The sequence below is a fragment of the Erpetoichthys calabaricus genome, chromosome 14, assembly GCF_900747795.2.
Source record: "Erpetoichthys calabaricus chromosome 14, fErpCal1.3, whole genome shotgun sequence".
Taxonomy (NCBI): domain Eukaryota; kingdom Metazoa; phylum Chordata; class Cladistia; order Polypteriformes; family Polypteridae; genus Erpetoichthys; species Erpetoichthys calabaricus.
In genome coordinates this window covers 73,943,656-73,956,322 of record NC_041407.2, presented here as the reverse complement: position 1 = coordinate 73,956,322, position 12,667 = coordinate 73,943,656, and the positions used below count along the sequence as shown (strand labels likewise).

Sequence of the window (12,667 nt, the reverse complement as noted above, 5' to 3'; positions counted from 1 at the left end):
GAAAAAAATGTCAGGAATTGATCTTTGCACCCCTAAAGTATCATGTCATCATCCCTACTACTGAGTGACCAAAGCCAAACTGACCAATCAGATTGCTCAAAGTGATCAGACACAAACACAGTAGTGTTTTATTATATGGTAGATTTGGTTAACATTTATTCATCCAGGGAAGTCCATTGTGGACCAGTTCTGGTTTTTTTTAGCTTAAAGATCACAATCTCATTAAAAATAAAATCACATAACATCTTCAAAAGACAGTTAAGAAGTACTAAACAATAATCAGTAATTTAAACCTTACCCTATCTCAGCTTGGAGAGCTATGTGAATAAAAGTCTCATTAGTGACCCGGCAGGCTTATTAGTACATTCTTGCCAAATTCAGAAAAAGCTGAGCTCTGTTACATTCAAAGAAACATCGATTTGTTCAAGTTTTAGATCATTTAAGACAAATGCTTGCCCAATGAGTCTAGAGGGTGAATCATCTGTTATTTAGAGTGGCAACTTGTGTAAGTTTGACTATGGAATGTTTCACATAACTATTCAGGTATGAAAACTGATCTTGCACTACTGTGGTTTGAATTCTAACCAAAAGACCTACCTAACTACCTGCCTACCCACCCATATATGTTTGTCTGTAGTCTGTCTGTCTGTCTTCCTTCCTGTCTGTCTATCTGTCTAATAATATTGTTGAATTGTAGATTCAAGATTGTGCTAAGAAAGAAGTTGAAATAAATGAAAAAACTGAAGATAACGAGCCATCCGGTGGAAAACCAGGTCTACCAAAGGTACTTTCTTAGAGTCAGTCATCAGTATGGTATTGTACCTTCACAACAGATCTTCACCCTTTTATACAAAAGATGCAAATCATCATCTTTAACTGACAATGATAACAAATTGGTCTTAGCTGTCAGTGACATAAATGTTCAGATTTTAAATTCAATGTAAACAACCTGGAGATGGACTAAAATTACTGCATGAAGAAATGGACACAGATTATTTTTTGATCTATTAGGTATATTCTAAGATTATTTCAGATTTTAAATAGTGTGAAGACCAGAGCAAACAAAAGAGAGTGTTGGGGCACCAACCAGGCAACTCCATTTAATCAGCTCAACCAAAACAACAGAAATGGTGCATTGGGCACAAGTCAGCTCAAGGAGCTCTATCCTCGGTTAGAAATGAGATGCCACCTTCCATGGACTATCTATTTTTAAGGTGTCCAGAGTGGAAGGGTGGGCCCAGCTGTGGGCACCATACACAGGGCTAGGTGTCCTCTTTGACTGCCTTCTTGGAACTGCAGCTATTAAAAAAAAAAAAAAAAAAAAAAAGATATACCTGTCGTTAGTGTCAGTGCCCCCTCTTGTACCGGACTGGTATAGCTTACCTCAGCAAAGCCAATGAAGTGATCTCCAGGCGCACATATCTGACAATAGCTAACTAAATACATGAGTTGGTGGGAGCTGGATGCCACCCACTTCCTTACTGCATTAAATGCATCCTACTGTATTATTGACAGTCCACTGAAGTTTGAATGTGCTGTTAGACGGTGGTTAGTTCACCCAGTTCCTTTAGTCTCTACCCTCAAAGGGGAAAATGAAATTTGCTTAATATACACACTTGATGGCAAAACAAATCCTGAAACAGAGTACAGCTAGAAAGGTATTGACTTGGTTACCATCTTGTTTTTAAAAACCTCCTCTACTAACTACTGTATGTACCAGGAAGGAGGAGCCACTACACTCCACAATCTGTGTTACGTAAAGTGCAGCAGAGTCTTCACTGTATTTACTGTAAAGCCAGTAAGGTTTATACTTTCATAAATATGTTTGATTAAAAAAAGGATTGAAGAAGTTATTTTGGGGCATATATTATGTGGGTTCAAAATGCCATTTAATGTTTATTGACAGTAAGCTTTTCTTTATATTTCACATAGTTTAAAATATAGTCTAGTATATGCCGAATATCAAATGTATAGTACTTATGGTAAATTTGACATACTGAGGCTGCCTCATAGCCATAGGCCTTCTGCCTGCTTATTGGTTGTCTAAGCCAGGGGTAGGCAACGTCGGTCCTGGAGTGCCACAGTATGTGCAGGTTTTTGTTCCAACCCAGTTCCTTAACGAGAACTCAATTATTGCTGATGAAGCACATATTGCTTAAGTGACATTTTAATGCTTCATTTTAGTGGTCTCGCTTGTTAAGGTTCTCCAACCTTAATTGCTTATTTCAATCTTAAACTGCTGCATTCATTGTTTTAATTGCTCCTTATTAGCAATAAGATGTAAAAGACAAAGCAGCCAGCAGTTCTCCAGCTAGCTTTTTTCCAATTACATCTGTGTGTGTTCATCATGCACGGTTTGATTTAATAAAACACTTAATAGAAAAATGTGACAGACTGAAAATGATCTGTTTTAGGCTTCAAATCATTTGGATGATATCCTTGGAAAGGAAAAAAAATCTACGATATAAGAGCCTTACATTGCACAGACTAACAAGCCATAAAATTAAATAAGGTCTGAGATTGGCAATGATTGGTTTCTAATTAAGCAATTGGGTTGAATGAAAACCTGTAGCCAGGACCGACATTGCCTACCCCTGTTTTACATCTTATTGCTAATAAGGAGCAATTAAAACACTGAATGCAGCAGTTTAAGATTGAAATAAGCAATTAAGGTTGGAGAACCTTAACAAGCGAGACCACTAAAATGAAGCATTAAAATGTCACTTAAGCAATATGTGCTTCATCAGCAATAATTGAGTTCTCGTTAAGGAACTGGGTTGGAACAAAAACCTGCACATACTGTGGCACTCCAGGACCGACGTTGCCTACCCCTGGTCTAAGCCATTAGGTTACCAGCAGCAGATGCAAGTTCACACTTCTTGATTGAGTAATCAATTTGCAATTTCTTTCTTAAAATAGGCTGCAGAAAAGGTGTTACCTATAGCAACAGTACCAAAGAACAACCACAGTACCTGCCAGCTTCCAATACTAACTACCCCACTGGACACGAGAGTAAAGGGAGAGGAGACCATCTGTCTAGAGAAGCTCAAGAAAGAGATCGAGGAACTCAGCTTGGGGATGGATTTGCTCAGGAACCAGTATCTGTAAGTTTGTTTTCCTCATAGTTTTATTCAGTAAGTCATTGTTACAGTTTAAACTCTTTGTAATGGAATTTAGTATTAAAAGGTGATCTTCAGCTGTATTTCCAAAACCATTTTTGGTTTATTTCAGTACTACAATTTTAAGTTGCCTTGCATTTGCTGTTGGTTTTAAAATGTATTATTTTATTCTTTTGCTGCCTTTAAATTATTATTTTCTCATGATATGAGGCAGAGTCTTCAAAAATTATTGTGAATAAATAAAAAGACCTGGAGATAATAACCTTAACCAGAATTGTAGTAAGAGGCAGGCTAACGGATATGAACCAGGGGATCAGTATAAAGCAAGTAAACAAAGCATTAAGGCAAAATCAAAAAATTAAAATCAAAAGAGAGGAAAAACAAGAAGCAAACCTAGCACTTGGCCTACCCAAAAGGAAAACTATCACTAACAGATTTGTTTTTTATTGAACTGAAGAATACTTTCTACTTGCACTGAAGGTATATTTTAACTGGAGTATCCAATAACATCATGAATACGACAAATAACTGTCATGTGACCTGTCAATCACGACACATATAAAAGAACAAAATGAAATAAAATGCACAAAAATAACGTGTATCATAACACCAGAAAATTAAAGGATATTTATATCAGAACTTTGGTAAAATGTCTTAGCAAACTAAATATTTTTTCATAAAGATATGGTTTCTCCTATAAATTATTCTTGGAGGTTCAAAGTTTTTATAAGCAGTTTGACATTCTACTGAGCATCAGCCGATAACATAGCATAACATTCTTAACACTAGAATCCTTAAAGCCTACGAAAATATTTGTAATGCAGAGCCACTTTAAATTTCCTCGCACCTCCTCATCAGCGTCTTTGTGTTGCAAATATGTCGATCAGCAAAAGCAGCAAGCAGCCTGCCAAGTCAAGTCAGATGCAAAATTCTCATAGCTCAAGTCTGTTTATCTGGGAGTGAAATGTTTGGAATTGTACAGGGTAAATAATATGTTCTTATTTGGAACACATACATTTCATGTGTGTTCTGTGTCTTAAACAATCTGTGTAAGTGTAGGATGACTGGAAATGTGAGGCAAGAAATGTTGAACACATAGCTAAAACACAAACTTTTTTCATGTTATAGTAATAATGATAAAATGCTGACGTGAAGTGTATAATGAGTGAAGACGGAAGTCCAAATATCAAACAAATACTTTCACAAAAGGAATAACAAAACAAGTGTGATGTTATTCAAGAATATAACCGAAGAATAATAAATTATTCAATTTCCATGTTGCTGGCTATGTGTAAAAACTGAAGCCCAAATATCAATCGACAGAAAGTAAACATGTCCGCTTGGCTGGTGTAGACATGTAGGGTAATGTTCCTTGAAAGTGAACCTTAAAGAAATTTCACAACAAATGAAGAGAAAAAATATCTAAGATAATAAAACATTTTTTCAGCGAGGTTTACTGATTTTTGGCATCACACAATGACATAATTACAGGCAGCTTCCAAAACCACACTCTGTTGCGGTGGGTTGCAAACCAAAACATAAATGTATTATTATCAAATAATATTAAATTTGAATATGTTATACTTCCAAGCATTAGCAAAAATAACAAAGACCCTGAGAAATATTTTAATAGCTCAAAATAAATATAAGTAGCAAATCCACTTAATGCCAAAACATAACACCGGATACTGGGTTCAATTCCCAGCTTGGTCATTGTCTGTTTTTTCTTCACAAAATTTAATTTCCTCCTAAATGAAAGGACCTTTTTTAATTTATATTATATTGTAATCATTTTTCCCTGGTCATGAGTTTAGACAGATGTTAAGTTTCAACTCACCCAGTTTCTCTACAGCCTTACATCCCTTAACCAGTGACAGATTGAGTGTGGACCATTTCTCTAACCCCTATTTATTGCTTTTAGTCGAAAAGACCAATTTCATCTTTATGATAGGAATTAGTTATAAGTTACTGTAACGTCTGAGTTAGTTTGAGTCACTGTTGTTTACAAAGATTTAAGTCATAATCCCCTAGAAAGTAGCATGACTGTGACTAACAAGCCTTTTTAACTGTAACTGTAACCTCAGAGGTTAAGCACTATATTACTTTGTTTGCTTTATAACAAAACCTCAGCGGATAAGTAGCTCTCTTAGCATGTGTTACATAAATAATATTTCATATGCAACCCCAGAGGCTAAGCACACTTTCTTAGCGTGTGTTTCAGGTTAAAACCTCAAAAACCAGGCAGCTTAACTTAACTTGTGTTATATTTCATTCAAAGCCTAACTATTAAAATATAATACTTAGCAAATTTGAAGAGGCTGAGTTCCAGCAGTCAGCATTAATTACAATGAAAGCAGGCAAATAATCAGTACATTAAATAACAATTTATTGATAGCAAATGCAAAATTCTAGAAATGCATAGAATATCCATTGAGAAACTAAAGTTAGTCCGAGATGAAAGATCATCCAGACACGAAACTATGTTGCTATCAAATCTTCCAAAGAGTTAACACCAGTTCTGTTTCCTCTGAGCAATTCAAACAGAGGGGAAATGGACCGACCCTTTGCATCTCATAAAACCTAAAGCTTTACCCAAGAAAACATACCTGAGGTCTTCTTCAATAATATACATAAGATTTTCAGAGATACAATAACAGAAACATACTCTTCTGAAAATAGCCACTAAACATTCACCATAACATTAGCATTAATGTATGACGAAACGCACCACTTATGATCTTACACATGCCATAGAAATTCTTAAACTGATTTCAATGATCTATGAAGGCATCAAATTGATTGAATGTCCATTTGGTGGAAGTCTTTCAACAACAACAACATTTATTTATATAGCACATTTTCATACAAAAAGTAGCTCAAAGTGCTTTACATAATGAAGAAAAGAAGAATAAAAGACAAATAAGAAATTAAAATAAGACAACATTAGTTAACATAGAAAGGAGTAAGGTCCGATGGCCAGGGTGGACAGAAAAAACAAAAAAAAACTCCAGAAGGCTGGAGAAAAAAATAAAATCTGTAGGGGTTCCAGGCCACGAGACCGCCCAGTCCCCTTTGGGCATTCTACCTAACATAAATGAAATAGTTCTCTTTGTAGTTAGGGTTCTCACGGAGTCACTTGATGCTGATGGTTATACAGACTTCTGGCTTTTAATCCATCCATCATTGTTGGAACATCATGGTGCTTTGGGTAGATGGTGGTGGCACAGCCACCACCAATAGGACACCGGAAAAGAAAACAGAAGAGAGAGTAGGGGTTAGTACAAATTTTGAATGAATAGTTATTATAATGAATTGGATATACAGAGTGTCAGGATTAAATTACAGTGAAGTTATGAGAAGGCCATGTTAAAGTAATGTGTTTTCAGTAGTTTTTTAAAGTGCTCCACTGTATTAGCCTGGCGAATTCCTACTGGCAGGCTATTCCAGATTTTAGGTGCATAACAGCAGAAGGCCGCCTCACCACTTCTTTTAAGTTTTGCTCTTGGAATTCTAAGGAGACACTCAGTTGAGGATCTGAGGTTGCGATTTGGAATATAAGGTGTCAGACATTCCGATATATAAGACGGGGCGAGATTATTTAAAGCTTTATAAACCATAAGCAGAATTTTAAAGTCAATTCTGAATGACACAGGTAACCAGTGTAGTGACATCAAAACTGGAGAAATGTGTTCGGATTTTCTTTTCCTGGTAAGGATTCTAGCAGCTGCATTCTGCACTAACTGCAAACGATTGATGTCTTTTTTGGGTAGTCCTGAGAGGAGTGCATTACAGTAATCTAGCCGACTAAAGACAAACGCATGAACTAATTTCTCTGCATCTTTCGATGATATAAGAGGTCTAACTTTTGCTATGTTCCTTAGGTGAAAAAATGCTGTCCTAGTGATTTTATTAATATGCGATTTAAAATTCAGATTACAATCAATGGTTACCCCTAAGCTTTTTACCTCCGATTTGACTTTTAATCCTAATGCATCCAGTTTATTTCTAATAGCCTCATTGTATCCATTATTGCCAATCACTAAGATTTCGGTTTTTTCTTTATTTAATTTGAGAAAGTTACTATTCATCCATTCTGAGATACAGGTTAGACATTGTGTTAGCGAATCAAGAGATTTGGGGTCATCAGGTGCTATTGATAAATACAGCTGTGTGTCATCAGCATAGCTGTGGTAGCTCACGTTATGTCCCGAGATAATCTGACCTAATGGAAGCATGTAGATTGAGAAGAGCAGCGGACCCAGGATAGAGCCTTGTGGAACACCATATAGAATATCATGTGTCTTTGAGTTATAATTACCACAACTAACAAAGAATTTTCTCCCTGCCAGGTAGGATTCAAACCAGTTTAAGACCCTGCCAGAGAGGCCCACCCATTGACTAAGGCGATTCTTAAGAATATTATGATCAATAGTGTCAAATGCGGCACTCAAATCTAAGAGGATGAGAACAGATAAATGGCCTCTGTCTGCATTTACCCGCAAGTCATTTACTACTTTAACGAGTGCAGTTTCTGTGCTGTGATTTGTTCTAAAACCTGACTGAAATTTATCAAGAATAGCATGTTTATTGAGGTGCTCATTTAACTGCATAATGACTGCCTTCTCTAGAATTTTACTTAAGAAAGGCAGGTTAGAGATGGGTCTATAATTTTCAAGAGAAGAGGGGTCGAGATTATTTTTCTTAAGTAGGGGTTTAACTACCGCAGTCTTAAGACAGTCTGGGAAGACCCCCGTATCTAATGACGAATTTACTATGTCAAGAACATTATCAATAAGCACACCCGATACTTCTTTGAAAAAATTTGTTGGTATTGGGTCAAGGGCACAGGTGGATGGTTTCATTTGAGAAATTATTTTATGTAAATCAGGTAAATCTATCCTAGTGAAAGACTCTAATTTATTTATTATGGAGTACTGGGGTTTCGGGGGATCCTTAGTGTTGGGGAGATATACTATGTTATTTCTAATATCATTAATTTTTTGATTGAAAAATACAGCGATAGCCTCACAGGTTTTACTGGAAGTACTTAGGAGGCATTCCTTTGAGTTACCTGGGTTTAACAGATGATCAATTGTCGAAAATAAGACTCTGGGATTACTAGCATTGTTATTTATAATCTTAGAGAAATAGCAGCGCCTCTCAAGACGGACTGTGTTATTATATTCTGTTATTTTAACTTTTAATATTTCATAGTCAATAGTTAGTTTAGTTTTCCTCCATTTACGCTCAGCTCTACGGCATGTTCTCTTTAAATCAGACACTCTTTGGGTCTTCCAAGGTATAACAATGCTAGAAGATTTTTTAACTGTCTTTTCAGGTGCAACTATGTCAACAGCAGCCCTCACTTTAGTATTAAATCTTTCCACCTTACTATTTACATTCTCCTCGCTATTATAGTTGGCACTATAAACGGACTGATTGGTTAGAATGTTTGTAAGTTTTAAAGTTGCTGATGAGTCAAAGAAGCGTTTTTTAACAATATGCTTCTCATGAGTGTTTTCTATCATTATTTCTATATTAAAAAGTAGAAGAAAATGGTCTGAAAGACCCGTATCAATGACCTGCTTTATATCAACTTTTAGTCCTTTAGTAATTACTAAGTCTAACGTATGACCTGCTTTATGTGTAGGCTGATTAACGAGCTGTCTCAAATCAAAAGAGTCCAGGAGGTTCATAAATTCTTTTACTTTTTGGTCACATTGATTATCTACATGAAAATTAAAGTCGCCGACTATTAAGAGTGCGTCATAGTTCGTAATTAAGATTGACATCAAGTCAGAGAATTCCTCAAAGAAAGACGCGTTGAATTTAGGAGGTCTATACACGGATAATACTAGAACGTGAGAATCTCCCTGAATAACAATGGCGAGATACTCAAAAGACTTGAACTTACCAAAACTGATATTTTTACATTTTAACCTGCTAGAGTAAATGTTTGCTAGCCCTCCACCTCTCTTTCCTTGGCGATCAGCACGAGTAAAACTGTAATCCGGAGGCGCAGATTCGATTAAAACAGCTGCGCCATCTGAGCTAAGCCACGTTTCACTTAGTGCAATAAAATCTTTTTTTTTTTCACTAATAATGTCGTTGATAAAAAACGTCTTGTTAGTTAAAGCTCTAATATTTAATAGTGCCATATTCAATGTTTCGGAGGAGCAGAGATGAATACTATGTGCGTTATTGATATAGGGAACAGGAATTAAGTTATTTTTATTAGCGCCGCTCTGCGTGTATTTTTTATTTAATCTATGATCTGTTTTTACAGTTTTAATACATTGTTCATCTAAAGTAGTAACTTTAATTAAATTATTGGCGTTTATGCCGTATTGCCTAGATTTTCTATGTGCATTAAGATTGGTTATTACAGTATTTATGTTGCGCACTTTTATGGAAGATTTTTTTAAACAATTATCATGACCAAACACAGGAGTGGCATTTCGGAAGGGGTTAAAAGCAGAGATAGATAGTCAAGATAAACGAATTACCTTCGACATGTTTTCGGAGAGGACCCGGGCGCCGAAGCTGTTCGGATGCAGGCCATCTCGCTTGAAGAAACGCGGTCTTTCCCAAAAGAGGTCCCAGTTGTTAATGAACCCGATGTCTTGATTCTTGCAGAAGCCCTGCAGCCAGTTGTTTAAACCAAGCAGACGACTGTAATACTCGTTTGATCGTCTGACGAGAGGGAGTGGACCCGAGATGAATATCTTTGCCGATGGGGTCCTCTCCTTTGTGTCTTTAATTAATGCAGTGAAGTCTGCCTTGAGGATCTCGGACTGTCGGTGCCTTATGTCGTTTACGCCAGCATGTATAACAATGGCTCCAACTGCCCTGTTCTTGTAGATCGCCGGTGCACGTCTCGTCACATCTCGGACACGAGCACCGGGAAAACAAGAAACAAAAGATTTTCTATTAGGGCAAGTGATATTGAGGTTCCTAACAATAGAATCACCTACCACAATTACATCACCAGGAGCTGAAGGCGAACTGGGGACGCTTAGAGGGTCAAACCGGTTCTGGGTTACGATGCTTGCCTGTGCCGATGGAGGTGTTCTGGCCTTGAACCCCCGCCTGCATAGCTGAAATACACCGAGGTCATCATCGGTGTCGCTCCTACGAGGCGCGGGGGTGAAGGTGACTTGCGCGGCACAACGCGGGGTTGATGTTACGCCGATAACAGATGGCGAGGATGGTTTATCCAACAGCCGAGCCTTCAGATCTCTGAGGTATCTTCGTCTGGACAGAAGATTCTGAATCTGTTCATCGAGTGCCTGGAGTTCCTCGACTACAGTTGCAATGCGATTCACCTCACTGTCGGCCATTGTCCGCTTCTGCTTTGCTTCCGCTTCCGCTTCGTGCCCTGTTCTTGTAGTTCTCTTTAAGGTGTACTGCATCGATCACACCTACACCACAATCCGTGTGTCAGTGGCGGCTACTGTGAAAGAGGTGATTAATGCTGTAGCTGATAAGCTGGGCTCTGCTGAAGACCTTATTCTTGTCAAGATGAGTTCTTCAGGAGGTATTGATTTGATTTTCATTAGTTTAAACACCATCGTCATCGGACGCTGCCCGGGCTCGCTCCTCCTTCAGTCAGCCGGCGCTTGGCCAACAGTTTTTTCAACAGTTATGTTCTTGAGAAAAACAGGCCTGTCCTGGAGTTAAAAAGTTCTCTAGAGATAAAAGGATCCCTTTCTTTCCTGGAGATAAACAGCACTTTATTGCTGATGGAGATGTAATTTCATTGTTCCACCTGCTCCATTTTTCCGGGGTACAAATGCATCTGTTGCCACTACTGCACACATAATCATTGATGTTCCTGCAATCATTAGATGTTTTGGGTCATTTAGCATCATACACCTTCATTCAGGTGATCTAGCTGGGGCTAATCATATCTATGATAAAGAAAGAGGGATAGGTGAAATGTTACATTATTAATCAGTTTTTGTATTTGATATATTATAAACGTTTTTTAAATATGTCTTGTGAGTGCACATTTGCTGTATAAAAAAAGAATACTTGATTGATCAGAGTGGCGTCGTTTACATTTGTCTTATTTGCCTACAGGAGAGATATTGAAGACTTGAAAAATGAAATATTTGATGAAAGACAGAAGCGGATAGCCCTGCAGGTAAGTTGTTGCCATGAATTATTTTGACACAAGCAAAAGTACCAGCAGGTAGCACAGTGGTGGAGTGTTTAGTAGTTTAGTGCTGGGTTCAGTAATCCTGGTCCAGTCTTTGTGTGAACTTTACACATTCTCTTTGTGTCCTTGTGGGTTTTCTGAAAGTATGTGTACATTTGTGTACAAGTGTGCCCAATGATGGACTAACGTTTGGCCTACAGGTGTGTTCTCTCTTGACCCTGATACTGCTGGGATAGTAAAAGGAGGTTCAGAAAATGCATGAATGGAAAGAAGCCAGTCTGAATGAAAACTAGGAATGTACAGATTTAAAGTGTCATTGCTGTTGGACTGATGCTGAAAAGCTTGACTTGAAGTTTCCTTTCTCTCATTTAAATGAAGCAGAGAAGATGCAAACCATCCCATTCAGGGCAGACGTTCGTTCTTTAAAGAATGTAGGACCATCCCAATATACTCACTACAAGTCAGCATATAGAAACTAGATGGATAGACAACAACCTATTCCTCAACATTGATAAGACTAAAAAATGAACTGACTTCTAAAATATAAACAAAACAAAAACACCCTGACCACATCCCAGTCTGCATTAATGGATCCATTGTGAAGATCGTAAAGAGTGCCAAGTTCTCTGGTGTGCACATAGCTAACCAATCTCCCATTCTCACCACGTTTAGCAGAGTCGCCATCGAGACCATCTGACCAACTTCACTATGGGCAGGTACACAATTGTAGCATGTCCAGTCACAAAACATTGCAGAGAATAATGAGGTCAGTGAAGAATATTATCGGGGTGCCTCTCCCTACTCTGGAGGGCACATTCTCCAAAGGCTGTGTCTACAAAGACCCTTCTCATCTCTCTGACAGGTTCTTTGTTCTTTTTGCCATCCAGAAAAACATATTACTGCACCCAAGACAGATCTGTCAGGTTTAGTGACAGCTTTACCCCCAGGCTTTCAGACTCCTCAACATTTCTGCTTCTGCCCTGTGCAGCCAGCACACATATTGATATGTGAATGAGGGGCATAAATAAAACTGATTTTACATTTGTGGTACGTATTACATTCATTACAGAGCTGCCGAAAAGAACACAGTTAAACACAAAAGTGTGAATGGGGCTTTAGGCTTAGGCTTGTTTTCCACTTTCAAAAGCACCCTTTAACCCTCGCTCAAAAACTTTGATGAGTAATTACACTTTTTGAAATTGCAAATTCGCATGAGAAATTAATTTTAGTGTCAGTTTTGCAAGGCTGCATGTGAACTTGTTACAGACTTGCCTGTTTTGCTCATCACTATACTCCTAGACTTGTTGTGCCACTGATTTCATAAGATTTTGAAGCCCTCTTAATCCAGTGCAGTTTACAAGGGAGCACAGTCTATCCTTATAGGACT

At 37.8% G+C, this 12,667-nt stretch overlaps 1 protein-coding gene across 3 annotated transcripts in view; it reads left to right on the top strand.

Annotated features, from left to right (window-relative positions):
* Positions 1–12,667, top strand: part of sh3d21 (SH3 domain containing 21) — a 101,091-nt gene that overhangs the window by 82,803 nt on the left and 5,621 nt on the right. For all 3 annotated transcript variants that reach the window (XM_028819839.2, XM_051919093.1, XM_051919092.1), the window contains 3 exons: positions 698–784; positions 2,920–3,104; positions 11,202–11,265. In XM_028819839.2, coding sequence (XP_028675672.1) covers positions 698–784; positions 2,920–3,104; positions 11,202–11,265 — 336 coding nt within the window. The remainder of the gene's footprint in view (positions 1–697; positions 785–2,919; positions 3,105–11,201; positions 11,266–12,667) is intronic.